General features: G+C 47.7%; 10 protein-coding genes across 12 annotated transcripts; 7 read left to right on the top strand and 3 right to left on the bottom strand.

Annotated features, from left to right (window-relative positions):
• Positions 1–60: 60 nt before the first annotated feature.
• On the top strand, positions 61–1006 carry E1B28_000265 (uncharacterized protein). Its single transcript, XM_043146074.1, has 4 exons — positions 61–117; positions 176–251; positions 312–411; positions 477–1006. Exons 1-4 carry the CDS (start codon positions 89–91, stop codon positions 875–877), a joined length of 606 nt encoding a protein of 201 aa, XP_043014774.1. The 5' UTR covers positions 61–88; the 3' UTR covers positions 878–1006.
• A 3230-nt stretch (positions 1007–4236) lies between these two features.
• E1B28_000264 (uncharacterized protein) lies at positions 4237–5235 on the top strand (the record flags this gene model as incomplete). Its single annotated transcript, XM_043146073.1, has 5 exons — positions 4237–4425; positions 4483–4539; positions 4594–4655; positions 4707–4810; positions 4868–5235. 5 exons carry the CDS (start codon positions 4237–4239, stop codon positions 5233–5235), a joined length of 780 nt encoding a protein of 259 aa, XP_043014773.1.
• A 2120-nt stretch (positions 5236–7355) lies between these two features.
• On the top strand, positions 7356–9534 carry E1B28_000263 (uncharacterized protein). 2 transcript variants are annotated; one of them, XM_043146071.1, is made up of 4 exons: positions 7356–7707; positions 7797–7846; positions 7915–8021; positions 8079–9534. In XM_043146071.1, the coding sequence occupies exons 1-4, from the start codon at positions 7453–7455 to the stop codon at positions 9245–9247; spliced, it is 1581 nt and encodes a 526-aa protein (XP_043014771.1). In that variant the 5' UTR covers positions 7356–7452; the 3' UTR covers positions 9248–9534. The 2 variants fall into 2 exon arrangements, with proteins under 2 accessions (XP_043014771.1, XP_043014772.1); XM_043146072.1 differs by having other exon boundaries at positions 7356–7846; positions 8079–9479.
• An 88-nt stretch (positions 9535–9622) lies between these two features.
• Positions 9623–10504, top strand: E1B28_000262 (uncharacterized protein; the record flags this gene model as incomplete). The annotated part of the gene is made up of 1 exon (XM_043146070.1): positions 9623–10504. The coding sequence occupies one exon, from the start codon at positions 9623–9625 to the stop codon at positions 10502–10504; it is 882 nt and encodes a 293-aa protein (XP_043014770.1).
• A 2029-nt stretch (positions 10505–12533) lies between these two features.
• On the top strand, positions 12534–14154 carry E1B28_000261 (uncharacterized protein). The gene is made up of 4 exons (XM_043146069.1): positions 12534–12641; positions 12697–13147; positions 13213–13455; positions 13525–14154. The coding sequence occupies exons 2-4, from the start codon at positions 12976–12978 to the stop codon at positions 14070–14072; spliced, it is 963 nt and encodes a 320-aa protein (XP_043014769.1). The 5' UTR covers positions 12534–12641; positions 12697–12975; the 3' UTR covers positions 14073–14154.
• Positions 14155–14612: 458 nt separating this feature from the next.
• On the bottom strand, positions 14613–17624 carry E1B28_000260 (uncharacterized protein). The gene is made up of 16 exons (XM_043146068.1): positions 17565–17624; positions 17437–17498; positions 16891–17358; positions 16697–16840; positions 16598–16642; positions 16447–16540; positions 16194–16385; positions 15910–16141; positions 15846–15853; positions 15761–15793; positions 15579–15703; positions 15436–15524; positions 15310–15383; positions 15237–15252; positions 15013–15173; positions 14613–14951 (listed from the first exon to the last, which is right to left on the bottom strand). The coding sequence occupies exons 3-16, from the start codon at positions 17065–17067 to the stop codon at positions 14863–14865; spliced, it is 1479 nt and encodes a 492-aa protein (XP_043014768.1). The 5' UTR covers positions 17068–17358; positions 17437–17498; positions 17565–17624; the 3' UTR covers positions 14613–14862.
• Positions 17625–17644: 20 nt separating this feature from the next.
• On the top strand, positions 17645–20174 carry E1B28_000259 (uncharacterized protein). The gene is made up of 11 exons (XM_043146067.1): positions 17645–18172; positions 18226–18354; positions 18535–18611; positions 18661–18673; positions 18728–18782; positions 18842–19039; positions 19100–19182; positions 19238–19334; positions 19390–19449; positions 19513–19600; positions 19691–20174. Exons 3-11 carry the CDS (start codon positions 18571–18573, stop codon positions 19920–19922), a joined length of 867 nt encoding a protein of 288 aa, XP_043014767.1. The 5' UTR covers positions 17645–18172; positions 18226–18354; positions 18535–18570; the 3' UTR covers positions 19923–20174.
• Positions 20175–20211: 37 nt separating this feature from the next.
• Positions 20212–21274, bottom strand: E1B28_000258 (uncharacterized protein). Its single transcript, XM_043146066.1, has 2 exons — positions 20602–21274; positions 20212–20543 (listed from the first exon to the last, which is right to left on the bottom strand). Exons 1-2 carry the CDS (start codon positions 21030–21032, stop codon positions 20465–20467), a joined length of 510 nt encoding a protein of 169 aa, XP_043014766.1. The 5' UTR covers positions 21033–21274; the 3' UTR covers positions 20212–20464.
• Positions 21275–21845: 571 nt separating this feature from the next.
• On the top strand, positions 21846–24279 carry E1B28_000257 (uncharacterized protein). Of its 2 annotated transcripts, XM_043146064.1 has the most exons (10): positions 21846–21993; positions 22069–22605; positions 22668–22813; positions 22878–23006; positions 23061–23199; positions 23275–23516; positions 23584–23716; positions 23799–23933; positions 24003–24151; positions 24225–24279. In XM_043146064.1, exons 1-10 carry the CDS (start codon positions 21868–21870, stop codon positions 24274–24276), a joined length of 1788 nt encoding a protein of 595 aa, XP_043014764.1. In that variant the 5' UTR covers positions 21846–21867; the 3' UTR covers positions 24277–24279. The 2 variants fall into 2 exon arrangements, with proteins under 2 accessions (XP_043014764.1, XP_043014765.1); XM_043146065.1 differs by having other exon boundaries at positions 24003–24279.
• Positions 24280–24414: 135 nt separating this feature from the next.
• On the bottom strand, positions 24415–25699 carry E1B28_000256 (uncharacterized protein). Its single transcript, XM_043146063.1, has 5 exons — positions 25648–25699; positions 25451–25593; positions 25341–25395; positions 24687–25287; positions 24415–24628 (listed from the first exon to the last, which is right to left on the bottom strand). The coding sequence occupies exons 2-5, from the start codon at positions 25577–25579 to the stop codon at positions 24493–24495; spliced, it is 921 nt and encodes a 306-aa protein (XP_043014763.1). The 5' UTR covers positions 25580–25593; positions 25648–25699; the 3' UTR covers positions 24415–24492.
• Positions 25700–27078: the final 1379 nt, after the last annotated feature.

Raw genomic sequence — 27078 nt, 5'->3', positions numbered from 1 at the left:
GATAAGATCGTGAACCGATCTAATCACATCATCTAATTACTAAACCGTTTAATTTCTCTCCATCCCCCTCCATCCCCCATCGTTGAAGATGCATTCGGATGAACTCGTCCCGCCTGAGTCCGCGATTTTATCTCGGATTGTCCATTAGATTGATTAACTACGATCATTTCACCAGGATCAAGACCAAGAGGGAGTTCTGGACTCATGTCGCCACCCAATTAGAACATCTGTTGACTGGTCAGCGTAACTGGGTGCGTTATAAACATCTCTCAAGAGCTGTTGACCTTGAATCTTAGTTATGCGCTCGTTAGGTAACCAACACCTCTAGCGCCTCTTCATTGATCTATCATTCTCTTCAAGCATTCCCCCGGTACTTTGGGACTGACGAGAACAAAGCAGTCAATTGGGTTGGTAAGGGCGTCTACCTCCAAGGCGACGTGACGAGCTCAGATACTCACCTGTTGTTACGATTCCAGGAGTCTACGTACATTCAAAATATTTCCCACCTTCATCTGACGACGGTCCACCGGAAAACCGTCTTCTGCTTGGTCCCTTTTGCGGCAAGCCTGCATGTATGTTGATCAACGCCACCATTACACCCACCCGCCCAAATCCTGGTGTTTGTGCTGATGGTTTTATACATGCCAAAAGCCTGCTAGTGCCAGACGTGGAACAGTATCCGGGCCACATCGCTTGTTCTGCCCTCACAAAAAGCGAAATTGTATGTCCTTTGTTCAACGGAACTACGCCAGTTGGGGTACTGGATCTCGATTGCCTCGCATTGGGAGGGTTTGATCAGGAAGACCTATCTGGTCTTGAAAGATGTGCAACGTTGATCTCTCAAGCTTGTGACTGGAAAACCCTCTCAACTGATTAGGAAAACTCTAGTATGTGCCATTAAGGTTCATTCATACGAACGTAATGGGTATACTTTGTCCCCTACGAATCAATCATAATCATGATTCGGTTTCAATATTGCCAATATTGCCGAGTTCTTTGCCCGTTCAGCAGGTCAGGTACTCAATCATTGATGGTCCATGCACACATGTACCCTTTATATGTCAGGTTCAAGGACCTGATTCCAGCCGTGTCTGCGGGTTTTTGATGAAACTTGTTCGTAACAGTTTCTATCTCACCTGTGATCTTCAATTGTAGCCGTGTCCTCGTACGAGGCACACAATCCCGTCCCCGTCCTGCCCAGTGATCCAAATGCTCACCATGTACGACGCGCCCCGAGGAAAGAACTACCTTAACGAGACCCTGCATTGAAGGTCGGATGAAAGGCAGATGCGGTTTTACACTCTCCGGAAACGGGGATAGATGATTGCACATGATGGGAAGAGCTGCACACAACAAGCTGTCGTTGAGTTCTTAGAATAGTATCCTTACAAACTCAACAATCGCCTCCGGTGAGCCATTCAGTTCGTCCATGTCCCCCGGAGGGAAAGCAACGAGATTCATAACTTGAGTAATCAAAAAACCAATTTTGACAAAATACACAGCTTTGAGTTGAGCTCAGAATGTGTACTAGGGTAACAGGGTGATCTTTCTCTTCTCTGGGACCAGATACGGGGTAGTAACTCGGTTCGGACGACGTAGCTATGAAAGGTGAATGAATTATGCGGAGCGGTAGGGCTAGTTTATTAGAAACGACAGGAGCAACCGAGTAGAGGAACTCTATGAACGGTAGTCCGCTTCTGAATTTTATTGCCTTGCACTTGAAGGACGTTGAACGAGAGTCCGATGCCGATCGAACCGTAGATTTAGGTGGGGAATGATCATTCAGACTGGCGAGGTTTTTTAAACTTCCAATGGGAGCGGATTGCGGATTGCGACGGACTTCTCCCGACTGAGACGCTTCCTCAGGCTGCTAGGTTCAAGTTGTTCGCGTTCGGCGAGTTTCTAGCGAAGGCTGGTTTCAGTTTCGGTTCTTGGACCACGGCGTGATAATTTCCTCTGATTCCTGCGTGATGGAGTGGTACTGCCATAGTGTTCGGTGCGCCAGGAAGCATGTAGAATATTAAATCTTGAGGTACGAGGCATAGGCTGAACTTCCCTCAAAGAACGCTTTCAATCCGTCGATCAGCATTTAGTATTAGTCCTGGGGTCTCACTTGTTTGCCACGTCTAATAGACTCTGCTTTCGTCGAAGCGGTAAAAGCGAAAGCACTCAGTATCTAAACGTTGTATCGATAACAACTTTTTGTAAGTCAAAGTCTAAACATTACAGATACAAAACTTTGCGTACCGCGGAGGAGAAATGTGCCACTTATCAGCCCCCGGGGGTCCAAACTAGCTTCAAGACTCCCTCTGGCTAAGCTCTGGAACAGCCTGTTTGGCCTAGTGTTTGTCCATTCTTGGACTGTGGTCTTTTTCTCGACAGAGCTAAGCAGAATGGGGGAATTAGTTTCTTGCTCCGTCGGTTTTTTACTGGGATACAAGTGCATACCTCGGAGGCCGCTTACTATGCATGGGTTTCGTCCACTAAGAACCGTCGACTTTGAAATTTAAACTTGTCGGAAGTTTACCCGAATAAAACTGTGAGTCCGAATTAGCACCTTGAAGCTTCAGCCAGGGCGTCCCAACAAGCCTATGGTGACGGAGAGAGGCCGTCCTTCTCATTAGGTTTGAAAATTCGACTGAAAGTGCTAGTAAAAGGGAGCGACTGTGAACTTTGTCTCGACTTGCCTCGAAGCAGTGTGTGAATGTCTGATCTGAGACTGAGAAATTCGCGGCAGCCTGCATTATGTAATTCGATCGTGCTTTCCTCCTGCCGCCGAGTTGGATTGTACCTCGCTTTTTTGGCGTCTACTCGCTTTTTCTTTGAGTTTTTTATTTAGGGATGATGGAAGATAACAGCTCAAGAGCGGAATCTATCAACAGAGCTCTTTGATTCTTTGGTTGGCATTCTCATCTGATGGTGCACTGGAAAGCTGTTTACTATTAACCAATTGTCGTCAAGAGTTCGACAGCCAGCTGTGCGTGGTCCTTTGCGGGCTTCGGGTATCTATTTCATGGCCATCCATATACACGTTCTTTACACGCAATGGAGCGAATTTTGGTGGGCGCAGAAGCTACAGACCAGCGCCCAGGATGTCTCTTCCGGATCCTATCTTTTCATCAGCTTGGCCAGATACAGCGAGATTAGTTGAAATTCTGAATCCAGAATGCACGCCTTGCCATGCAAGGCCAGAAACGCGTAAGCACTTCCCGCGAAAATGGATTGACTTACTCAGGCTAACCTTTTTTTGATACAGTGCCGATTGACCCGCTCATTGTTGAAGAGTATCATGGACATTTTTACCTACCGGTACCGATTGAGAGCCCATGAACGCCCGCCAAATTACCGGGTCACTCTAAAGTAAGAGCCTGTGTTGCTACGACAGGTCTGTCATTACCTTTCTATCCGCCAGACTAATTGAAACTACTACGGGCTCACTCAGGCTCGTTCTCTGCGCCATGAGGCTGACAACGCTCTCTCGTCATCGCAGGCGCGCCATTTTCGGAATTTCGTGCACATTATGAAGTCGCTCACTTCCCCGCGTGAACTTGAAGACACTCTGGGAGTTTTGGGTGCCACGGAACATCACCCACTAATTACCGAATGCTGTTTTGTTTTTAGCTCGAACTGGCTCAAACCGCATGGTTCATGGTGAACCGCTTTCCCACGCCAATCAAGTGAAAGACACAAGGTCTCCATAACTAACTTCACCGAACATAGCGGGTATACAGCATCAGGTACCACCTCCTCGACTTCTCTATTTTGACAGATCGGACGGAAACCTTATTATCCCCAGTTATGACTTAGACTTCCCGCGGCTGTAATCATGACGGCCGCTCAACGCTCTTCATCACAAATCCTCTGGGTAAACTGTCTCGCATATGAACCTTACTGCTTGAACCCGGCCCGAACTCGCCTTCTTTTCTTCAAAGATGATCTCAATCACTTATGTTTTGGCGCTCTAATGATATGGAACTTGTTCTGTCACTTGGTGATGATCTTATTCAAGGTCCTTAATCGGCCAGCATACTCACCATGCCGCAGTGCAACCCCATCAGTCACATTTTGCGGCATTGCTTATAGGTTAAAATATGTATTGTTCTGATCAATACCCTTCTTATCATCTTTTAGGCTGGTGTGGGGGTATAAAGCCAACCACTAGCGTGGCGTCTTACCCCTCCTACCTCCCTCATTTCCTTGCGGCTGTGCCGGTGCCCGGTCATACTTACTTGGTCAATGCAACGTCCCACCATAACCATACTACGCATCCGTTCCCCGGCGGATGCGCATGTCATTTTCCATGCTGTTTCTCTCAATCTCCTGCCAATCGTCTCTCGTCGACTTGATACAGAGGAACGTCGATCCATATCGTCGGGCTGTGTGTTCGTGTGGGAAGAGCGTGGATCCAACGCTGAAGCTACTGGTGTGGGTTCAGCATGTTTTACACGCCTTTTGTTCGTCGTGACTGACATTCTCCCTCAGCTAGGTATTGAACGGTGGACAGACTCGATTCGTTGGGGCCCCAGTCGAGTCAAAGACGTGAGTCCTGGACGCAATACTACCAAGGAATCTTTCATGACATCTTATCATTAGGACTTCCTTTATTACCACGAGAAAGAGCCTGAACCAACCGAGCTCGAACTCTTGAATGGAACGTCAGTGATGCCCCTCATTCACCCTGCCTGAAGCTCACTATCCATCTCCAGAAGGTCTCACCCAGTCGGCCGAGGCTGCTTCAGGGAAAACCTGATAAAACAGACTTACTCTGTGTTCGTCGAAACACCCAGAGGACGACGTAAATGGCACCTCAGTTAGTCCCCACGCCCTCCTACAACCACCATATATTGACGTGTTTTTCGGTCCTTAGTTGCCTATTTCACACATGATTCCCTCGAATATCTTCGGACTATCGATGACATCCCGACCTTGGCGAACCTCCACGTCCCTCCAGGGAAATACAAAACTGCACGGTCCATCAAACGGAAAAACGATTCTGGACGGGACATGATGCCGTATCCTTCATCCCACTTATTGCCACCACGATATCCGTCCTACACATCCTCTACGACTCTATCCGGGAACAGAAGCGGTCGGCGTTCACGTTCACAATCGACATCCAGTCATGGTTCGGATGTCCTTGCACCCCTCGAATACCTAGCGAACATTGCTCCGCCAAGGAGACATCCGTTGGACGAAGAGGCTTTGATGGCCTTCTCTCCAACAATGTATCAGTGAACCCTCCCCCCGTCGACTGCCCGAGGTTCATGTGAACCTCAAACAAAAAACGAGCAGAGGCGACGACAACTACTATGACTTGGGGTCCCGTCGACCCGTGAACCATTACCCTAAACCTTTCACGCTTCACAAATGGTCGTGTCTCCCCACCCTAGTCGTTACTTAATTCGGAAGCGCACAAACGTTTTTCTTATTCTCATCTCGTAGCCGATCGCTCGCTCCCGAGTTGCCAACATCGTCAAACGGCGCTATCCCTGAATTCAGAGTTTTATAATGCCGACCCATTGTGTTATCGTCCTAACGTTTTTTATTCCCCCCTGAACTTCCCGCTGTTTTCCTTACATAGATAACCGTCATGTGCTTGTTTTGTCTTGCTTTCGATGCTAAGGGATTTATTTTTTGTTGTAATTATGCCGTTGCTGTGTACTTTTACATTTTGTATCTCTATACATCTATACCAAAAGTCTTCCACCTTGAATTCAACAACACCGAATCAGACCGTGCATTGGAGCTTCGGGCTTGAGCCCTCCCGAGTCCCGACCCCTTGTTTCCCGAATCCTTGTTTCCGATGAGGAAGGCATCGCCAGCACACAGTGACACATTGGTGGTGGCTGGGTCGACGTATGACTGAAGAAGGTAAAGATAGGACTCATGTAGACGTGATAGTACCTATGTGGCATAAAGACAAGATAACGAGTCGATGAGTTCTCGATATTGACGGATCATCGTGCGCAATCGATATCCGAGCACAATAATTGTTTTTTTAAATCCTCAAATTGTTCCGTTTTTGTTTTTTTTGCTAAATACTAGCCATGTGATGCTATCACTTCTGCATGACGGTTGTCATTTTGCTTGCTTTTGATCGGCCTTTTACAGTGAGAATTTTCCCTGTTCTTTCACATTTCACTCGTGTATGTACCGGTACTCGGTGAAGGTCTGAATCTACATCCTAGCTACTTAGCGCTCGGCAACTAGCACAGAGCTGAATCGGGCACCGTGGACGGACCGTGTTTTTCTAGCAGGTGTTTTTTCCCATGAAAACCCGATAAACCCTTTGGAGGGGTCTGTGTGATTGACTCCAAATCACAGGCCTTGTCTGTCTATTGGTGGAAGTGGCACTTACTTAGTCGAGGTACTCACACCACCAATCTTTCGTATACTGATTGCTGATAACTTAAGTAGTCAGTAGTGAAGTACGCAAAGAGGGTTCCCAACACTCGAACAACATTGGTACATAGACTCGGAGTCGCCTCAGACGATGATCTTCGTTCGTGGGAGGGACAACATTAGCTTAGGGAACTTCTTCTCAACATTAACATGCCCAAATATCCACATCTTCCTCCATCATCGAGTATTGCGTTAACGGGTAAGTTTGTTATTGCTCCGCCGGGTGGCGTTCAATAGCAAACCTCAGGGTATGATTGAATTCCGCCGAAAATGATAAGCCAGCTAGAACGGGTGGGTGAGAGAAACCGCTTTGAAATGATTGCGCGAAATTTGCGTTTAAGTTATGGATAGGGAATTGCGCACCCTTACTTCTGGTAACATCCCGAGGTATCACAAATGCTCCAAAACCAATCCTCTGGCGTCCCCAGCCCCACCTTCCAGGGTCAGAGAGGTCAGGAAGGGTCAAATGGTTAGTGAACGTTCGAAACTGCTGAAAGCTCGGGAAAACGCCACGAACGGCCCCCACATAAAGAAATTGATATCCTCGGAAGATTTACTGGGGTTCCTGTGCGGCTCAACTGAGCCTGCAAACGAAAACCGACCCCAGAACCCCAGAAATGTCAGAAACCGAATAAGAGTAAAATCGTTTTTTAGTCCTTTGATGCCGCCGTATATATCATTATTCAACCCCTGCTCGAAACGGGTACGGGGGTGAGTTTGGGATGGGAGAATAGGAAACAAGAGGGACTTACGAACGGTTGAGAGGCAAGCAAGGGGGCAGATTGATGGTAAGGCCAAGTTCATTATATACCTGAAAAACAAATTTTTAGGGTGATTAGAGTTATTCGCGTGGAGATCAAGACAGTAGATCATACTACCTGCCAAAACAAGGTGACCCTGATCATTTGTATGTACATATGAATAGCACCAGTGAGAATGAAGTCGCACCGAGTGTGGATTTCTCCTTAATGATTTTGGTTCGACTTATGCTTATGTGTTGACTTGTCCATCAAACTCCCCCCTGGTCGCTCTTTTACTTCCTCAAAAAAAATGCTTCATATGCAGCAACCGACCTGTACGAATATCCGGATACGATCAACGAACGACGCGCATAAGATATTCTATGCGGTCCAACGCGGTATTTTAGGGATGATAACAAGACGGTTGGACGCAGACGAGAGACTCGCTTTGACCTCTGGTTGTGTTTATGCATGGGAGGAGAGAGGACCACATACGGAGATTACGGGATTGGGTATAGAACGTTTCACGGAGGGAAGAAGATGGAGTCCGTCTCGTGTGCGCGACGTGCGTTGCTACTTCTTTCTCGCTTTGTCATCGCCTTCGACGACCAGCTCACTTACTCACTTCCTCGTTTTTCGTTGTTCGTTGGTCAGGAATTCTTGTTCTATTATGAAAAATACTCGCCGGACCCAGCGTCATCCAGGTAAAGGGCCAACCAACAGGTTAAATGTTTAAAACCTTACTGACGCAAATTACGTTTTTGGCGTTTAGCACCACATCCGAAAAGCAGCATCCACCACGAGATTGGGATCCGTTGGTCAAGCAAACATATTCTGTATGGGTAGACACAGATAAAGGCAGAAGAAAATGGCACTTGAGTGCGTCCATGGGAAATTTTAATTGTCAAAGCACTGAAATGTATAACGCCGTTCTAGCTGCTTACTTCACTCAAGCCACAGTAGACCAATTGGGCACTGTAGATGACATCCAAGGTGTCGGGATACTAAACGTCCCTGAGGGACATTTCAAGAGCACGAGAGTCAAGAAGGGCGGTAGCAGAGCGGAAGAGCCTATATCACCGCCTTCAAAGGATAGTACACCAGGCAGGGTGTTTGCACCGTTTCTAGATGCGGCGTCTGGAACATCACAGAGAAATTCACATTCTTCCCAAACGGTCCAAATGTATCAGCCGTATCCCAGTCCCTATAGCTCGTCGTATCCTCTACCACCGGAACAAAAGTCGTCGGCGCCGGTGTCTGTGGCACGTTTCTCTCAAATAACCCCAGTTCCAACAGCGGTTCCTTCAAACTATTCTTCAGGCGCTGAATCGCCGGTAGAACCACAGCAATCGTCATTGCGTTTGGCGATACCCACGACATTGTATAACCAGTCGCAGCCTTTAGAAACACATTCGGTTGCACCTTCCATATACAACGCGACCCGATCCCCGATTCATACTTCCCCCCACAGTCCACCGTGGTATCCTGATTACCATCAGAAATCATCGGAGGTTTTTGAGCACCACGCGCACCACCACCCGTTGAGACACTATCATTCGAGTTCCCCAAAGGCGGGAGAATCTCCTTCGTCCCCCTACACGTTACCTCAACCTCCATACTTACCTCTGAATTACCACTCGCCCTCACCTATACGACCAATATCATCTTCAAACCTGGCCGCATCTCCTTATTCCCACACGGGCCCCACTCCCATCGTTGATTCGTACGGCCCATCTTCCTCGCCGGTGGAGACCCCGCATCCCATGTACCCAGCTGCCCTCGCTGGTCCTGGGGAGTTGAATTACTCGTCTCGGCCTTGCACAAGTCACTTTCGGGAGCATGTGACTTACACAGGGATGACTAGCGTCTCCCCAGTCTCATCAGGATCAGGTCATTCGGCGTATTCGATGGCGGAGGGTGGGGGTGGTTCGCACGTTCAGTCGATTTACGAGGACATCGAGCGAGACAGTGATCTTGGTCCTGATCGGGGATTGGCACCGTTGGGAGTTCTGAAGAGACCGCATCCGTATCGTAGGCATCCGGGAGATGATAAGACGTTGAAGTTGTTGGCGAGACACACTACGGGCTCGGATCTGGAGAGCTGACATGGACGCGCACCTGGCTGTTTATAATGTTGCGGGACGATTTTCTTCTCTTTTCCTTTTTCCTTTTTCCGTTTTTGGATTTGTATCTTTGCATCATGTTTTCTTGTTGTTTTTTGGAATTTGGTTACTTTTTGTATGTACTTTTTTTTCTTTTTCTGCTCTTTCGACGTGTAATTACACCTTTGTTTGTACTGCTAGCTTCATGGACTATGAATTGGATTGTCATATGGCTACCCGGCGGAAGGTGCAGACTGCGATGGGCGTCCCAGTGTCTGTCATGGCTCTCAGGTACCCTGACCGTCCAAGGTGACCTAGGTCAAATCGGGAACGTCCCCGTACGCTCTAACTGCGAGACATTCCCACTCCAGTGTCACAATGGCGTTAGAATATGACCTTCTGGACGTCTTCACTGCGATACCATTCTTCGGAAACCCTCTCGCAATTTTCTCCCTCCCCGAAGATCCGAAACCGATAACTGACATCCAAAAACAATCTATCGCTCGAGAATTCAACCTCTCAGAGACAGCTTTTCTTCATCCCAGCTCCAATAACATATTCACCGTCGACATCTTCGACCCGGACTCCGAGCTTCCTTTCGCTGGTCATCCAACCATAGGCGTAGGATGGCATCTCTTACACGCCTTCCCCGAGCGACAAACCATCATGTTGCGGACAAAGGCAGGTGATATTCCTGTGCATAAGGATCGTCATGAGCAGGTCCGGCTACAAATCCCAGTCGATTACAAGTTCCACGGGCTTTACCACGATGCGAACATCAGGGCATCGAAAAGACTCCGACCTGAAGACTTCGTCGTCAGCGATAGAGAAGCAGATCCAGTTGCGTCGATCGTGAGAGGGATGTCTTTCCTGTTGGTTCAGTTGACTAGCGAAGAGGCGTTAGCGAGGTTTGTACCGTTTTCCGAAAAGTTCAGCGTTGGGAAGGAGTTCCTCGGAGAGTGGGAGGGATACACCGGTTTATATCTTTATGTTGTTCTGGCCGACGGAACGGTAAGGACGCGAATGTTTGATGGCCTTGTAGAAGACCCAGCCACCGGATCAGCTGCGTCCACCTTGGCCGTCTACTTGGCAGAGAAAAAGGGAGAGGGCGTGTGGAGGTCCGCATTTGTGCAGGGTGTCGAAATGGGGAGGCGCAGTGACATTAGTGTGAGCGTAGAAATTGGTCATGAAAAGAGGGTTGTTGGTGTAGAATTAGCGGGTGAGGCGGTGAGAGTGATGACGGGGCGGCTCTTCATCTGACGGAGACGGAGACTTGCAAATTGTTCTGTCGTCTTCAGATATCCAGCCTAGTTGCAACAGCAGACTACGCAGGGTAACGTATCCCACTTGTTCTGTCCCATACGTCAATCCATCTTCCTCCCCAAGTTCTAATACGTAGTTCCGCTTTCCTTGCAGACAATGCTATTCGGATTCGTGAATTTAACTCGTAATTTGCAATGCTAAAGCTACCCTCTATCAAGAGGGAGACGTCGAGAGTGAGACTTGCATCTTCTTTGGAGATCCTCGATAGTTTTAGGGTTGTCCTGCAGCCTAGAAGAACGATACGTAGGTGTTGACGCATGGTGCCTCAGAATCTCTATCCTCGGTGCCCACTGGAAAAGTTCGTCGAGTGTATCATGGTAAGCGAGCCACCACAAAAAGAAGGAATCTTAGCAGTGCGTCAAATATTTCTGCAATTTCGTTGTCCCATTCATATCGCGTATGGTGGTCTTTCCCTCCCACTCGAAACACACGACGTAGGCTCAAGCCCCGTCTTTCCTTGTTCGACGGAGTTGACGCTCTGGAACCCGGATATAGATGTGTTAACCAAACTGGTCTGCAGACGCGAGATGTTCAGGATGAGAGCTGAGTTCCAAGTTTTACTATAGTCATACTGCTGGACACACCCTGTATCCCAGGATTTTTCTCCCTCTTGAAATCTGCCTTCCGTAAGAGTAGCCTGTCCTGCAGACTATAGACTGTATTGTCACGTACGCGACCTTGTGCGCGACAAACGCGATGATCATGGTTCGTTCGGTGTTTCGGGCTGTTGAGTTTGTAGAGGGAATAATGGCAACGGGTATTCGCTGCGACGTGAAGTGTGGATGGTGTGTGGATGGTGGCTATTCTCCATAATTTCATCCGTCGAAGGCTTCGAGATTTACCGACTTTGGCTTGTTATAAATTGTTGGGTGCTTCGTGAAGGGATAGTAGGAGTTCCGAGAATTTGAACTGTACGTTGGAATTGTCCTCCATAGATAATATATTTCATTTATCTGGGACGAAGGCCCGCTGTATGTTTTTTTATCAGCCACGCGCGTAGAGGAAAAATAAAAATAACTCGTGTACGCACATGAGAACTTGTGAGAACAGCGGAGGAAGAAGAATTTCAAGTTTTGGTCGTGGGAAAGTCATCGGATTTTCAGCTGCCACCACAGACGCGAACGAGAACAAGTCCTCACCTCGCATCTCCTGCTTTCACCTAACTTCGCAGACATTTTAGTGCTCCTCGACTATATTCACAGCGGATAAAAAACTGAATACCCGCTGCATTGAAAGGTCCTTATCAGCAGCGGATGGGTTTTGCATACGGCGTCAAACTTTGGGCGTCTCTTATTCTACAAAGATTCAAGAGCTTGGAAAGCTTTCTTTTTCCAGTATCAACCTTGGATTCAATACGTTCTCTCCATACAAACTCAGTTTCCGATTTCTTTCCAAACTCTTCTCACCTTCTGAGTGTCAAAATCCCTTGAATTTCTTGCTTTTACTCTTGGCTCTGGGTCTTACCAGAGGCGTCATCATACCTCTTTCTCAGATTGTGATGCAGCCCACCTGTACATGTACACCTGAGTCCGGTCCCTCGTAAAGGTTGCTGGTACAGGCACATTCCGTTCTTTCTCTTTCCCTGCGTGCTCGATTCGATTTTTTAATCACACCTTTGGAGGGTTGCTAGTGTCAGGCCTGTCGCCTCAGACTCGATTCGACGGATCCAGATGAGCGTCCGGAAACCGAGTTCTCGGGAACGTTGGAAAGGTGTTCGAGTGAGGACGTTATCGTGTATGTGGCTCGTAACCTCCCCGTCTCTCATACAACTTCAGACTTATGATCTCGTCTAGGCTAAACATGGACAGGCGTCAGTATATCTGTCTGATCGATTGTTTGAAGACCATGGTGAGGGAGGAAGGTTGGAAGCAGGTGTTCGAGCCTGGGTGGTTGACTTTAGTGGGGATATGACTAAACAGTATCTCGCTCTCCCGGGCCCCGTTATTGAATGATTAGCAAAGGAAAACAGCCATCTACGCAGCACAGTATCGCTAAAATCCGCCGTCAATCGTTTGAAACGGCGATACCACTCCGGATATCCCTGTTTCAAACTCGCGAAGGATACTAGATTCTAGTGAGTAAGTCTAGTCTCAATCAACAAGCCGTCATGGTTATGAGGTTTTGTCCAGGCAGGGAAGTGAATTTGTTCGAAAAGGCACTTTGGGCCTCTACTTTCTGGATAAGTCTACCAGGCACCATGTTTTTCGGCTGCGGAGGTTGCCACCTGCGGTGCTGCGCCTTGATACAGCAGCGTTCTCTGAGAGATCCCCCTTGATGCAAATATAAATACCAGGAAGCTCAAGTTCAACTCACGCCACGAAACCAATCTTGCTCTTATCCTCCCGGAGTCCTAGTAGGTCAACGCACTGATAATTATTCCACCTACTTTCAACGTTGCTGTCTCTCTCATGGACTCCGACACGTCAAGGCATGGCGGCTTCGTGTTCTATCATTACCAGCCCTCGCTAGCAGGGTCCGCATTCTTTGCTAGTGTCTTCTTCCTTTCGACCATCCTCCACGCATGGCAAATCATTCGAACAAAAACATGGTTCTTTATTCCAATGTTCGTCGGGACTCTGAGTGAGTACTTCCTCTTAATCCACTTCCCTTCCGTGGTTGGCTGATGCAAAAGTGATGGTGACAAGTGGAAGGAATCGGATACGTTGGAAGATGTCTCTCATCTAGTGAGCCCTTGGAACTTGGACCGTTCATCCTACAATCTACACTCCTCCTCATATCCCCCGCCTTGTTCGCTGCGTCCATTTATATTATCCTTGGTCGTTTGATTGTCCACCTGGGCGCACAAAAACATTCCCTCGTGAGGGTCGACTGGCTCACCCGAACATTTGTTACGGTTGATGTTTTCAGTTTTCTAATGCAGGGATCCGGTACGTCCTTTTGTAGTGGGCTACCTAGGAGAGTACTTTCGGGCGCTTACTTCTCCTTCAACTTCCTAGGTGCTGGAATCATGGCGCAAGGAGCTGAATCCATGAACACAGGGCAAAAAATCATTCTCGCTGGATTAATCGTCCAGATAATTGGGTTTGGTGTTTTCATGGTCGTAACCGTCGTTTTCCACCTCCGAATCAATAAAACCGTGGCCTCGACCTTCACTCGTGTGTCCCAGTACGAGCCCGACTCCGATCGCGAGCGACCTGGCCCTGGGGTCCTCAGTCTCGGGCCCCGAGGGGTGTCCTGGAGGACGATGTTGTGGGCCTTGTATGCTGCGAGTGCGATGATCATGGTGCGCTCGGTGTTTAGGGTCGTTGAATACGCACAGGGAAATGATGGGTATCTATTGCGAAGCGAAGTTTGGCTGTTTGTTTTCGATGGGGTGTTGATGTTTATTACTGTGGCTCTCTTCCACCCTTACCATCCGTCGAAAGTTTTGGGGTCTACTAACACTGGCACTGGGAATGTGAGGGAAGAGGACGGGTTTCCACTTGACTCGGTGGCAGCTCGAAGCAATAGTCCGGAAGGGAACTATAGTAGGTACTACAGATAGCATACCTATGCGTCTATAAAAATGGACAGAAATTGTCCAGCATCGATTTTTAAGTCGAGTAACCGTTGAACGAGTACCGAGCCCACATCCAAGCCCGTCACCTGCCAACTCGGTGAGCGCCAGTTTGACTAGTACATAGCCCCTGGGCTCGTCATACGGCTGATTGGCGCAACGAGAGAAAAGTCCGTTCTAGAAATCTTCGGTCTAATCGGTCTTCATCTGTTAAAAGAGGGAATTCGAAAGAGAGCTAGGTTACGTTACAAGTGGTCAAGCGGTAATTCGGTATTTCGAGCGAGGGAAAACGTCCATAGCGGCACACTCCTTGATATGATGCCGCCGAAAAGAGGACGTTCTAAATCCAGATAACCTGTCAGATGTCGAGCTCGTCAATATGGCACGAATACTTAAAAGACATCGGATAATACCTCGTTATGGCACAGCGGCAATCTTTTGACGCAGGGAAACTCCGGATTCAGGTAATGAGAATATGGAGGTCCCTAGCGCGTCATGTCTGTCAACCTTCCATTGTCAAGTTTAGAACTACTCCAAAAATTGAACGGCGCGATGCCACTGTGCGCCGTTTAATTTTGAAGTCCGCACTCGTTCATACAAGGCTGTATCACTGATCGCGGCGAATGAGTGGGTGAGTAAGATGCTCAAGTACAGACATTCGAAGAGGGATTGATGTGTACTATTACACGGTTGTATCGCAGCCATATTTGTGCAACCACTGAAATTCTCGTTCGTCGACTGCTTCAGTCCGATCTCTCTATGATTCGAACGACCGCGATCATCGAGTAAGGTCACTCTTGGCCCTCAGCGATTCGCCTTTATAATATATCCACACTGGGAATGGAATACCTAGAATGATAGCAAGCCCTATAATCACGAAGTGGATCAGCTCTTTGCCTCGTTTCATCGTACTTAAATGTCAACTTACCTCCCAGCAGCGAATTTCCTCCGCCCATTCCAAGGGCATCAAACATTTGATTTCCGAAGAGCGGAAATGCAAACCCAAGTAGGGAGCGTAAAACTGCTGCTGCACCAAGAGCACTTGCAGCGTATTTGAATGCATCTACCAAGTATAGAGAGATAGGGAGGCTATTTCGTTGTCGGGCATCGGTTAGGCAACTGAGAATGTACTGCGTGAAAAGGGACGCTCACAATGCGGCATTCAAACCTTGTAAGGACAGGTTAGCTTCATGTGACGTAAAAAATAAAAAGAGAAACGGCTCACCAAGGGCGAAAAATCCAGTGCCGATGATGGGCATGATCCAATGTAATTCAGCTTGCGCCGACCACCCGTACCAGCTTATCAGCGAAAAGGTCAGCGAGCTGCCGAGATAAAGGGGTTCAAACTTACAACAAGCCAACGGGGACAAACAAAGAACCAACGAACAGAACTGGCATACGCATTTCTGGAGTCCCCTTACCACCATTCTTCTGAGAAAGCTGAAGAGAAAGGGATCAAATTCTGCACAAGGGTGCAAATCTAGAAATGCTCACGTATTGGTACGCTTGGTCCGCAAATTGAGCAGAGGCTAAGGCTGCAATTGTGAAACCAACACCCAACCCGAGATACGCAAGGCCACTAGGGCCAGTCCCAAATCCATAAACGTCTGTGAAAAGAGCTGAATTGAGATAAGTTCAGTGAGGGAAAATGATATAAGATAAAATAGAAGACTGACAGGAAAACGTCGTGAACATGAGATAATATACGCCTGACGGATCACGGTTAGTATAAATTCTGGACTGGAAATTGAGTACACTCACCGTACAAGCTAGAAAAGGAGAAACAGTCAGATTTATGTATGAACAAGACAGATAGGAGACCCACAATCCCATGTATAAACTGAGGATGAAGCATATAAAGCTCTTACACAGGAGCACCATAGGCCGTGACAGATTGATCCAGACATACTCCCACACGCCGAGGCTTTGCATTGGGTCAACAGTCTGAAGGGCCTTTTCTGAGTCTCCATTGCGTTTAGCCTTCCGACGACGAATAACAGGTGCATATGTTTCTCGCAAGAGGGGTATGCCAACTACACTCGCTAGGGCACAGGTACCTGTCGTAGAAAAAATTGAGGGTAATTTGAGGACAGACACTTGCAGACTTACAGGCAGTCGCAATGAACACCCACTCGATACCAGCAGCTTGGGTGATATAACCTCCAGCTACGGGCCCAATTACAGGTCCAAGAAGAGGACCAAGGTTGTAAATCGCCATAGCGGAGGCACGTTCATGTGGTGCGAACATGTCGCCCACGGATCCACCTCCAATCGCAAATGGTGCACCACCAGAGAATCCGACTATAGATAAGTATCATGTGAGGTGAACTGTCTGATATGAAACATCCAGACTTGAACATACAGAGAAACCTGAACCCGAGCAATGAGTTTGCATTCGGTGAGAATGCACATCCAAGGTTGAACCCGATCGAGAAGATGTTGCTGATATGGTAAACCTGAGTGATGTCGTAAGTTCCGGAATCAAGCGAAAATCTTCCGTTGCATGAACTGACCCATGTTCTTCCGTACATCTCAGAAATTGGTGCCAAAAACAAAGGCTGACAATAACACTGGTCAGAACCAAGGGAACAAAACAGAGAATAGCAGCGTACCCCAATCCCGAACGACAGCAAGAAGATACTCAAAGTCAACGATACTAGCGTGTCCGAGTGCAGATTATACTTCGATGCGACATTCGGTAAACCTGGCGCCATCATGGAGCTTCCCAACGTCGGTACCATCGCGTACAAAGCAACCTATAGCCATATCTATCTCATTCCTCTTTTCAGGTTTTTTAAACACTCACCACAACCACAACGGTCCATTTTTTCCGCCGTGACCAATTTCTTGCATTGTCTGGATCCGAGTCCCAGTCATCTTCAGTTGCTGCCGTCTGCGAGTCTTGTCCTTCCTTCTCGTGGACATTACTATCTTGAATACGTTTCTCGGCAGACCTTGACGAAGACCTGGACGCACGGGACATGTCCGAGTCGAATGTGGTGTGGTGGGAAGGATGTTAAAAGCCTTGCTTTGATTTTGACGTGTACTCCCATGGCGAAAGGTGAGAATTATCGAAGAAGGAGAAGTGGATGACTGCCGAGTTCGCGACAGCAAAAACTGTGGGAACCGGGCTTTGGCCGACAGACCCGAATGACGACCTGCCGAGTTCAGCTATCCTTATTGCATGGGTGATAGTACCTCCTTAGGCACTTTTTTCGGGGACACCACACCTCATGTAGTGCGTCATAAATAGGACAAAGCTCCTTCCAGCCACCTGTCAACGGGTCACAAGTTGATGTCAGTGAAATCCCCATCCCCGGAAAGGATACTTGAGACTCGCTTCGCAACTCACCATTCGTAGTAGCAAAATTTCTGATCTCTGGGATGTCTTCAGTGAGTTCGTCAGCCAACCCCCTGGAATGAAGGTAAGCATAGTGGTGTTAACATTGTTATCGAAGAGATCAATGGATATAGCCTTACCGCTCGAAATGCAATGGATTGATATGACTGGATAATATGGCGTGAGATGAACACTTCGAGTATCTTACCTCGGTCCTCGACGACGCTGGACGGTACGGTGATGTACCCTGTAACTTTTGAGATTTTTCGAATCAAGTACGTGCCTTGCTATTGTATTATCTCTGCCAATACTCGTCATTTCCTAGTGATTTAGCTTCTACCGTCGATCCACTAATTCAAGATGTTCATAAAATGAAAAGCTATCATCCAGGGTCCCTTGGGAGTCGGGAGTCGGGAGTCGGATCAATATCACTATCATAAGTTCTCAAATGCCTCAAGACATTCGGATAACGTTTGGCAGCAGTTTTTGTTTCGATAAAACACCGTCGTCGATGTTCCCTGTGACCTAAAACACTTTCTCCGTGACCTCGCTCTCAGCATTCTTAACACGGCTAATACAGCTCTCCGCGTCTCCGGGATCCCAGAATTCCAAGTCTGGGCTTGGTATAGTCATTAAAAATTGAATGGCAATTAAACGTCATCTTATAGTCTGACGTGGGGCGTCGAGTTGAAATGGCAGGTTTGCGCAATCGTTGTTAGAGCACTCCTAATTAATTCCCAGTGTTTTGGTAAGTTCAATCCTTTTTGTTGATGGTACTTCTCAATCCTCAATGTTCATCAGAGCTCCGAATCGAAACACCTGCTGTCTTCTCGACTCGTCTCCGATTTTGATACACGTCACGATGGGTCTCCGTTAACCTGCTCAATAGAATGCAGGACAATATTCATTGGTTGAGCCGATTGTAGTTAAGTGAGTGAATTAACGTCGTTGTTAGCCCTGTCTACCGCCGCAACTACCTTTCAACTCTGTTTGAGATCTAATATACTCACAACGATCTCCTTGAATTACGGATACTCATTAGTTATAAGTACCGAGTCGAGTCGATCCCTGGGCCCGCGAAAATTTCCAGCTCAATCCTTCTCGTTGCAGGAACTCCCTTGAACTTGGCAAGTCGCAAGAAACTCGATGGCACCTGTTGATGGAATTCCTCCCGATATTGCTAAAATGTAGGCTCTTGTTTTGTCACATAGCAGATATACTGAACGGAATCGTTAGCGCAGGACCTATTGTACGAGTTGTAGTCGAGGATCGCGAATCTTAATCCCTTATTCCACATCTTCAGATCATCACTTTCATGTTAGGCTCAATCTTATATGGCGTACAGGTGCTTCAAGTTTGTGAGCAACTTTTCATTTCTGCGACGTTTTACTTCTTGCTCATCGTCGGGACCCATCAGACATGTACTACCTTGCCTTCCCAAAGGATCGAGGTTTCGTCAAATACCTGGTCTACACCGTGTTTCTCCTCGATACCCTGCAGACCGCATTATTCTTCCACGATGCTTTCAATATCTTTGGTGCCGGGTTCGGTGATCTGGCCAACCTCAGGGCGGCTCATCTGACAGGCTTTAGCGTGCCTATTCTTACTGGCTTAGGTGTGTGTTCCGGTCAGTACCCATGGCTTGCCTGAGGTTAAATTAGCACGGAGTCGTCAGTCAGCCTCATGGTTCAATCTTTCTATGCTCGTCAAATAAGAATGCTCTCGCGTTCTACTATACTGGTTGGAGTTGTCATTGCTGTATGTTTGGATCTTCGTCTACCATATAGCCACACGCTTATGGCCTTCACTGTAGATTGCTTTGGTCCAGTTCGGTGCAGCCATATGGACAGGTTATCTTATATTCCGTGTTAACAACAACCACGGTCTTTCCCAACAGCATTTTGTTCAGAGTTTGGTATTAATTTCCTCGCATCCTTTGCCTAGTCCCTGACGACGGTATAAAAGGTTTGGTTGGCGGGAAGTGCCCTATGCGATACTATGATCGCTATAGTGATGACCATCTATGTGCGACGCGATTTCCTTTTATTTTTATTCCGGCTCCTTATTGACAATCCCCCGTTTATTCAGCTCATGAAAGCCAATGCTGTTATGAAGTCCACACAACTCAAAGTGGCACGTTCAATTCGCCTGGTTATCGAAACCGGTACTGCGACAGGTGGGTTGTTTATAGTCTGTTCTTCAACGCCGTCGCAACAATACTCAATCAGTTATCATCACATCCCTCTCCCGTATATTCAATCTACAGCGGCGGTCGCCATCATCGACTGCGTTCTCTATATCGTGTTCGAAAAGTATTCCTACCACATGCTGCCGTGCAGAATATTGGCCAAGATGTATTCAAACACGTTGATGGTCATCTTGAACAGTCGTATGCGATTCTCTGGTGGGAGGGACGAGGCGAGGTTGTATCCGACGGTTATCAACGATTGGCCGGAAAATATTTTCGAGACGTGACCAGAAATGCTGGAGTTGAGTAGGTAAACGGGGAGGCATACTAAGACTGGTGGTATAGCCTGGGTGGATATGGACGGGATCTAGGGTATCAGACGCTTGTCTGTACTTGGATTGTAAGTAAGTGTATTGCCAGCGGTTTCCTGTACGACGGCACTTAACCCCAAGTATGGATCTGGCACCACGGGTGGAGTGTATCATGATGACTCGCTGTCTAGGGTCGTTGAATACGTACATAGGGTGTTTGTTGTACATATATGTTCAATGCCAAACCAAGAATACATAGGCGCTTGTTGTTTTGTCTATTTTTATCATGGGGGCCGCACTTGCCTCCGGTTCTAGTGAAGGCGATAATTGATTGAACGCTAACAGATAAATGGGAATACATAGCATTATAACGGTACATTTGGATACACTAACCGCAGGGTATACTTGGAGTGGCACGATTGACAGTAGTAATGAGGTAGAGAAACCAGACGTGAAGGAATTTAAATGTCCAAAATTAGTCAGTTTAACCGCATGACGGTAATATAATCTGGGTATGGAGTGGATATAAGGAGAGAGATCCTCAACCGTGACGACCAAGGGCACGAGCTGTCTTGCTGACAACTTTGGCTTCAGCTTGCTTAGCTTTGGCACGTCGCGCACTATAAAGATGCTTTAGTGTTTATTCAAAAAATATCATGGAATAAAACAACAACTTACTCGTCAGCAGCGTCTTTTTCGAGGAACCTGACATGCTCTCGAGCTTCCCGTACCGAAGCTCTAGCAGCATTCAAGGCGTGATCGGCTTCCCTCTCAGCCTGTTCAGCTTCTTGGACTTTTTGTCGTGCAGCCATGATACTAGGGTCGTTCCCTGCAGAGTTGTGGCCACCAAGACCAAAGAATCCACCTGAGCCTCCTGAACGTACGCTTCCCGTACCTGGGTGGGTAGGAGAACCATCGGAGGAAGAAGAACGTCGGTGGCTATTACCGAATAGGCCACCTCCTCGTTGAGAGTGATTGTGTTCGTTGGGAGAACGTTCGGATGACACCGAACGACGACGACCGAAGAGAGTGCCTTTGCGAGAGGGCGAGCTGTTGTTGGTCGAGTGATGGACTGGTTCTGGTTCGTTGTGAGATTTGAAGAGAGGCATTAGAGAACTTGGAAAGGATTTGTGTATTGGTTTCTTGAGAAGGAGGAATCCGGAGAACTTGCAGATTATAAGGGTTTTGCGTTGGTAGTGCGTCAGTGGAGTCCTATGGAAATGACATCATTTAGCACCCACATGTGGGGGCTCTCCTGCTGGCTCCAAGCCACAAACGAAACGATATCATTGGCCAAGGGAAGACTACTTGAGATATTACGGAAGTTGTTGATTGGAAAACAGAAAGCCAGGAACGCCAGGGCTGTCGAGAACACGTGCAGTAATGTCACCGTTAGTCTCGTGATTAGTGTGCAGCTTCCGCAAGATTTTCTCCCAGCCGCCATGCTAGATATTTCTGGTTTCCTCATCAGCCTGGCGATTGGAACAAGGCCCAGAGTTACCCAGGGTTAGAAGTGAGTTCGCTGCCTCATTACTTCGTGTAGATAAACTTCCAATCTCAGACTTGCACGAAGGTTCGCAAGCAGTGGCCGGGCGTCTCTTGTTATCTCGGCATGTAAAGCTTTGCTTTAAATTGGTATGGCATGGGTGGCGCTCCAAAATGCATCTTCATTTTGTTGACGCGATTTCATTCTGGAAAGCATGGGAGGGCATCGCCATCAACTCGTAAAGTTCCACTGGACTCTGGAGATAGACATTCAAGGTGTCTTTCTTCTCCCGTTGGGCTGTAGGGATCTTGCGTTCGTTGGCGATTGCCGTCGCCGATATAAATTCCTTCGGGAAGGGGGGGAGGAGAAGGGGGGAGGTTGGTTTTGTTCTAAGCCCGAATTTACATAGTTCCCACGTTGCTTTTCGACTTGCTTTCGACCACTCAACGGTGTTGATCATGATGAATAGCCGCAAGAGGTCAACGCCAGATTATCCACGTTCTCGCTCACCCTTTGGGAAGAGAAGATCATCATCTCGACCCGGAAATGAGAGTCGGGGCTCACCTCGCTTGATTGTAGTCGCGGTTAGTGTCCATTGAAGTCTTCTGCAGCCAAAGGTGTCTTCTCCCTCCTCGCTAATCTTTCTATTCCGGTCTTAGGTTAATACGACGCGCCCTACCCCACTGACGACCAGTTCTAGTAGCGATAACGACTCAGAACGCCGCTTCCCATCTTCTCGAGATGGCGATAGATGTTCTTCGACTATCGGAATGTCACCGCGCGCCATGGTCGATCCCGCTCGACTCAACGACCAGAGTTCGATGACCACCTCACTAAATTCCAATGTCGGTGGAAGGAACCAGAGGCTGCTCGACGAAGTAGCCGGGATTTTACATGAAAACGCGGAGCTTAAGAAAGAAATACTTCAGCTGACGGCGCTTCAAGACGAATTGAATAACCAGCTGAAGCTTGAAGTACATAATCTTCAGAATCAACTCCTCATAAATTCCGCGGAGAATGCTGCGTTTGAGAGCGAAATTGCGTTGCTGAAGGGGGAAAATGAAGAGATATCGCGAATATTGGGATCCTACTACTTGCAAACTGATTCGGGAAGGGACGCCGTGCATAGAGCTGATCCGCTGGACTGCGCAGATGTAAGACGCGACGGCTGGAAACTTCAACATCCACAAATCGGGGTAGGTACCGGGGATGTCTGGTAGACCCGCCTTGTCGCTGACAATTTTTCACCATTCTGAAGACATCCGAGCAAAACCATCCACCGGCAGCTTCCCCTCAGCACTACGACGACGATCCTCAAAACGTTCAGGACTTGGAGACCCGGGATATTGTGTGTAAACATTTCTCTCTGTCTCGGGAACAACCGGTGACACCCTTGCAAACTGCGTGAGTTTCGAGTTTCATTTTCTGGTTACTCGTTTCACAAGTTTTTTTGACACTCGATATTCAGGACCGAGCAAGACTTTCACTCTGCTGGAGCCTACAGCATTCGTACTATGGACATCTGCTTTGGAGAGGATGTAGATAGGTTGGTTAGAGTCGGAATAAGTGCCGAGAGCCCGTGGTGGACTGAAGCCTGGTAAGGATATATTCTCATTCGAAAAAACCGTCTTTAACGGCTACCTCCTGGAAGGCCTCTAGCCCGGGGGCTCCCTTATGTTCGTAAAGAAACGTATATCTGCTTCAAGGACCGCTTCCCTGCCATCCACGAGGTTCTAGTCAAAAACTCTTCCTCGTCAAACCACCATACCTTTGCTACGTTCATCAAAATGGTTTGGCCCCCGGTCTTTTCCTCCTGGCTTCCTGACACTAACATAAAGTTTTTTTCTACTGTTCTATCTTTCTAGATTCAAGATTCGGCTCGTGAGGCTAGACGCCGAGATACATATAAAATGAAGATACTAGTCCTTGATCTCATTTTGAACAGCCCACAAGGACCGGATAGTGTTAAAATTGTCCAAGTCGTTCCTCCCCTGTCGAAGACCGACAAGTCGGGGCGCGGGTATCGACATGCGACCATTGCTGCTGTACTCGCCCCACGGGAATCCATCGCTGATTTGTATTTTGGAAATAGTCTTCAGCAGGAGAGGTACGTACAACTCTCCTTTCTGGATATACATGGTAATGTGAATTCAATTGTTTCTTGACGCTTGTAGTATGCTAGGCAATTTGATGAATGGGAGAGTCAAGATGACTTCGGAGTCACTTTTCGCGTTTTTATACGACCTTTCGGAATTTGAAGCTGCTTCACCGATGCAAGGCCTATTACGGGGGTACATCCTTTTGAGGGTGAGTTGGTTTCTTCCCCTCCCTCCTCCCAAGACACGCCGGAACCGATTGTCTTTCTTTCCTTCTTGCTTCATAAAAATAGGCGTGGAAATGTATATACGTCGGTCCCAAAGCCAGTCAGTCCGATAAGCCGACAGGGTATCCCAAAACCGGATTCATCGATAAATATAAAGTAAAAACTGTTACGATCAACCAGATTGCATATGCCGCTGTTCACGTACGTCGCTTGTTCCCTCCATATTCCTATTGATGTAGGAGGAAACGGAAGAATGATATCTTTGCTTAGGTTTGCTTCAGCCTCTCGACGGAGGAAAGCTGGTCAAGAGCTCGTCGGGTTGGCGCGTTCGATTTCGATGTCATATATCAGAATATCGTGAAGCTCCACCACGAGGCTCCGCAGGAATGGAAGGATGACTTGATAGCGTTCTGGAATCGGTATTTTTTGCTCTTGCTTTTTGCGTGGAAGCAAGAAATGATACTTAGTATTCAACCATCCCATTTGGTCTAGGGAGGTTCTCGGGGTTGATGCTGCCAGCAAACCTCAGCAAAGCGCTACGTAGCCGTCGTGAGTTCCTATCAATGAGGTGGACTCTGGGATAGCGGAGTATAAGGAGTTCGAGTTGCGCGGCCTGTGAACGAGAACAATGCTATTTTTCTTGATGTTTGGGTTCGACTGATCGGATGAGTATTTTACACAAAAATGCATGATTCTTGAAATTGCTGCTAAACAGAACTGCACAAAGCTTACCCTACAAGACGAGCGACATGATTATATATCACGTTCCAGCCATTCCAACAAGCCCAACATGATCTCTAATCTTTGCAATTTCATGAGCAGTCAAATAACCTTTACTAGCATTCAAAAACTCTTCCCAAGCAGCTCGTGAATCGGATCCGTTCGAGAACTCAGTGCTAGATAGAAAAAAGGAATTAGAATTTTGACCAGAAAGTCGTGGTGCTGGGTCTTTACCTTAAAAATGCCCACATCTTCTCCCAGAACATCGGATTGGATATCACCTCATGATAAGGGGTGGCCAGTCCCGGAGACTGCGGTTCCGGCTGCGGGTCGTCAATGTTGAGCTCAATATCCATCGGAACTGGTTCGGGGCCGTTGACGCCGCTGAGACCGGGACTCGGGGAGTCGTTGGCTGGAGAAGGGGAGAGCACGACTGAAGGGATACGCTGGTGTTTTTTCCCTCTACTATCACCGGCGCTTTCGCTACCAAGGCTCGCAGGGGGAGGTACAGGTTTGGGTTGGGCGAGTGTGGGTGGTGATGTCTTTGACTCGGCTGGGGAGCGAGAGGGGTCCCAGTCAAAGCCGGGTTTCACCATGAGATTGACAACGTCGCCTGCTTTGATAGGGTACTCTTTGAGAAGCTTGTTGTCTGCGAGGGCTTTGCCTTTTAGTAACAGTCGCTGAGTATCAGGTGGTGGTGCATGGAGAGATGATGATAATGACGATGACGATTCAAAAAGCTGGGATTTTATAGAAGCGATGGTATCGGTTGGAAGAACGGAAAGAGTGAATGTAGCCGCCGGTTTTGCTGATTTGAAGGTAAGCGTTATCGACTCTGAAGACCAAAATAAATCCGATTCTTGCATGAACATAAAGATCACTACACACCGTTCGTAGTTGAATTGTCGACCGCCTTTCTCGCTGGTGGTGGTGGGACTTGGATCTGAACGATGAGACATCAGTGTTCCAATCGGTCTAATGTGTAGCGTGGAACTCGCCTGCAAAACCGGGACTTTACTGAGCAAGTTTTCTGGGGGCTGCTGGTAGTCGTCTGGGTAAGTTATTGGCTGCGGGGAAATGGTATTAACGAAGGTTTTGATGAACGAGATTTCAGCCTGTTCTGCCATCGGGCGCGTGATACCTGTCAGATTTCAACTGTAAATAGGGGTGGTAGAGGAATAAAAAAGATACTAACTGAACCGTGTTTATAGATAGGAGAAAGCTGTTAAGCAACAGTTAAGGGGTCGAAAATGTTGCTTAGTAATCAAATCGCAGGGTTTTCTCCCTCTTCCTTCAGTCATAGGATTGAATCTCGAAGCTTGAAGGGTTCGTTTGATATCCAAGTCTGATGCATCCTCGTGCGACATTCAGCAAACTGGTGTACAGGAAAGGGAGTCGGTACGGAAACATCACACTTCCTTTTTGCAGGGATTTAATTTGATTGAGCATTGTTCAGAAAATCTGACATGCTCCAATCCACAATACATCAATCCTTTGGGTGCCAACTGGTACTGCTCGCCTGTGCCAATGTACGAACAGTTCTCATGTCCGAATTTTACGGTTAATTCAAATATTCATGTTCAGGTTGTCGGGGCCCTGTACATTCGTAGGGGTGGCCTTTCCTCACCAGTAGCAACCGTCGTACTCTGAATATGTGTAAAAATGCCATACTTGACCGAGGTTTCATACTCTGACTTGTAAACATTTTGTATGACAGGTCATCGGGTGGACTGCGGTATATATCAGTGAAGCTCAAGGCACAAGCCCATACGTTTCAGACGATCACCCACAAGCGTCTACAAGCCTTCTCAACGAAATTGCGAGCCATACTTGTTTCTATCAAACTGGCTTTCTGTGCCTTGCCACTTAGAAGTTCCTCCGAGGTATGCCGTCCTATCTTTGGATTGGAAGAGAAAAGTTCATCTCAATACGATCACAAAGGCCGGAATGCGACATATTCTACACGACATACTCGTTCCCAACAGGAACCACCCCTTACCATTCATCATCGGCCGATAGTGACTTGTCCAACTCTTGACATGGTTCGCCGTGGCGAGCGTGTGGGATTCACCCAAGTACCTCTTCTTGTATTTCAACCTCGTTCCTTTTAGCTGACATCGAGTGAGTGTCAGGTTCTCCGACGATCTTGTTCAGAACTCAACAGCCTGTTTGCAGATTCCTTCTTGGCCAAATTTGATTTGACCGCGCCAGGTACACCGGTTACAGTGTCTCCTCACACAAATAATTGCTGCCACCGTTTCCCCTGAGCGAGATTTAGCAAAGGCTTGAAATTCCTTCCTTCCGGGCCCTGTTTTCACCGTGCGAAGTTGCAACAGACGGGATTTTCCTTGTCATTTTAACCGTTACTCTGTCACTCTCATCTTGACCTTGATCAACTGGACCTTATGGGAAAAATTAATTACGGAGTAACGGCATCTAATTCAAGAGGGTGCTGCAGTTTCTCCGAGGGGCAGACATCCTCAGGGAAGCACATACTGTTTAATTTTTGCGAGTAATTGGTGTCAGCCTAACCTTGATCGATGTTCCCTGGGCGTGTCTTCACCCTACATACTTCCACTTGCCCCCGGGACGCTCGTATGAGCTCACCCACACCTTGAAATTGCCG

The sequence above is a fragment of the Marasmius oreades genome, chromosome 1 (genome assembly GCF_018924745.1).
Source record: "Marasmius oreades isolate 03SP1 chromosome 1, whole genome shotgun sequence".
NCBI classification, from domain to species: domain Eukaryota; kingdom Fungi; phylum Basidiomycota; class Agaricomycetes; order Agaricales; family Marasmiaceae; genus Marasmius; species Marasmius oreades.
This window is presented reverse-complemented; position numbering and strand designations above follow the sequence as displayed.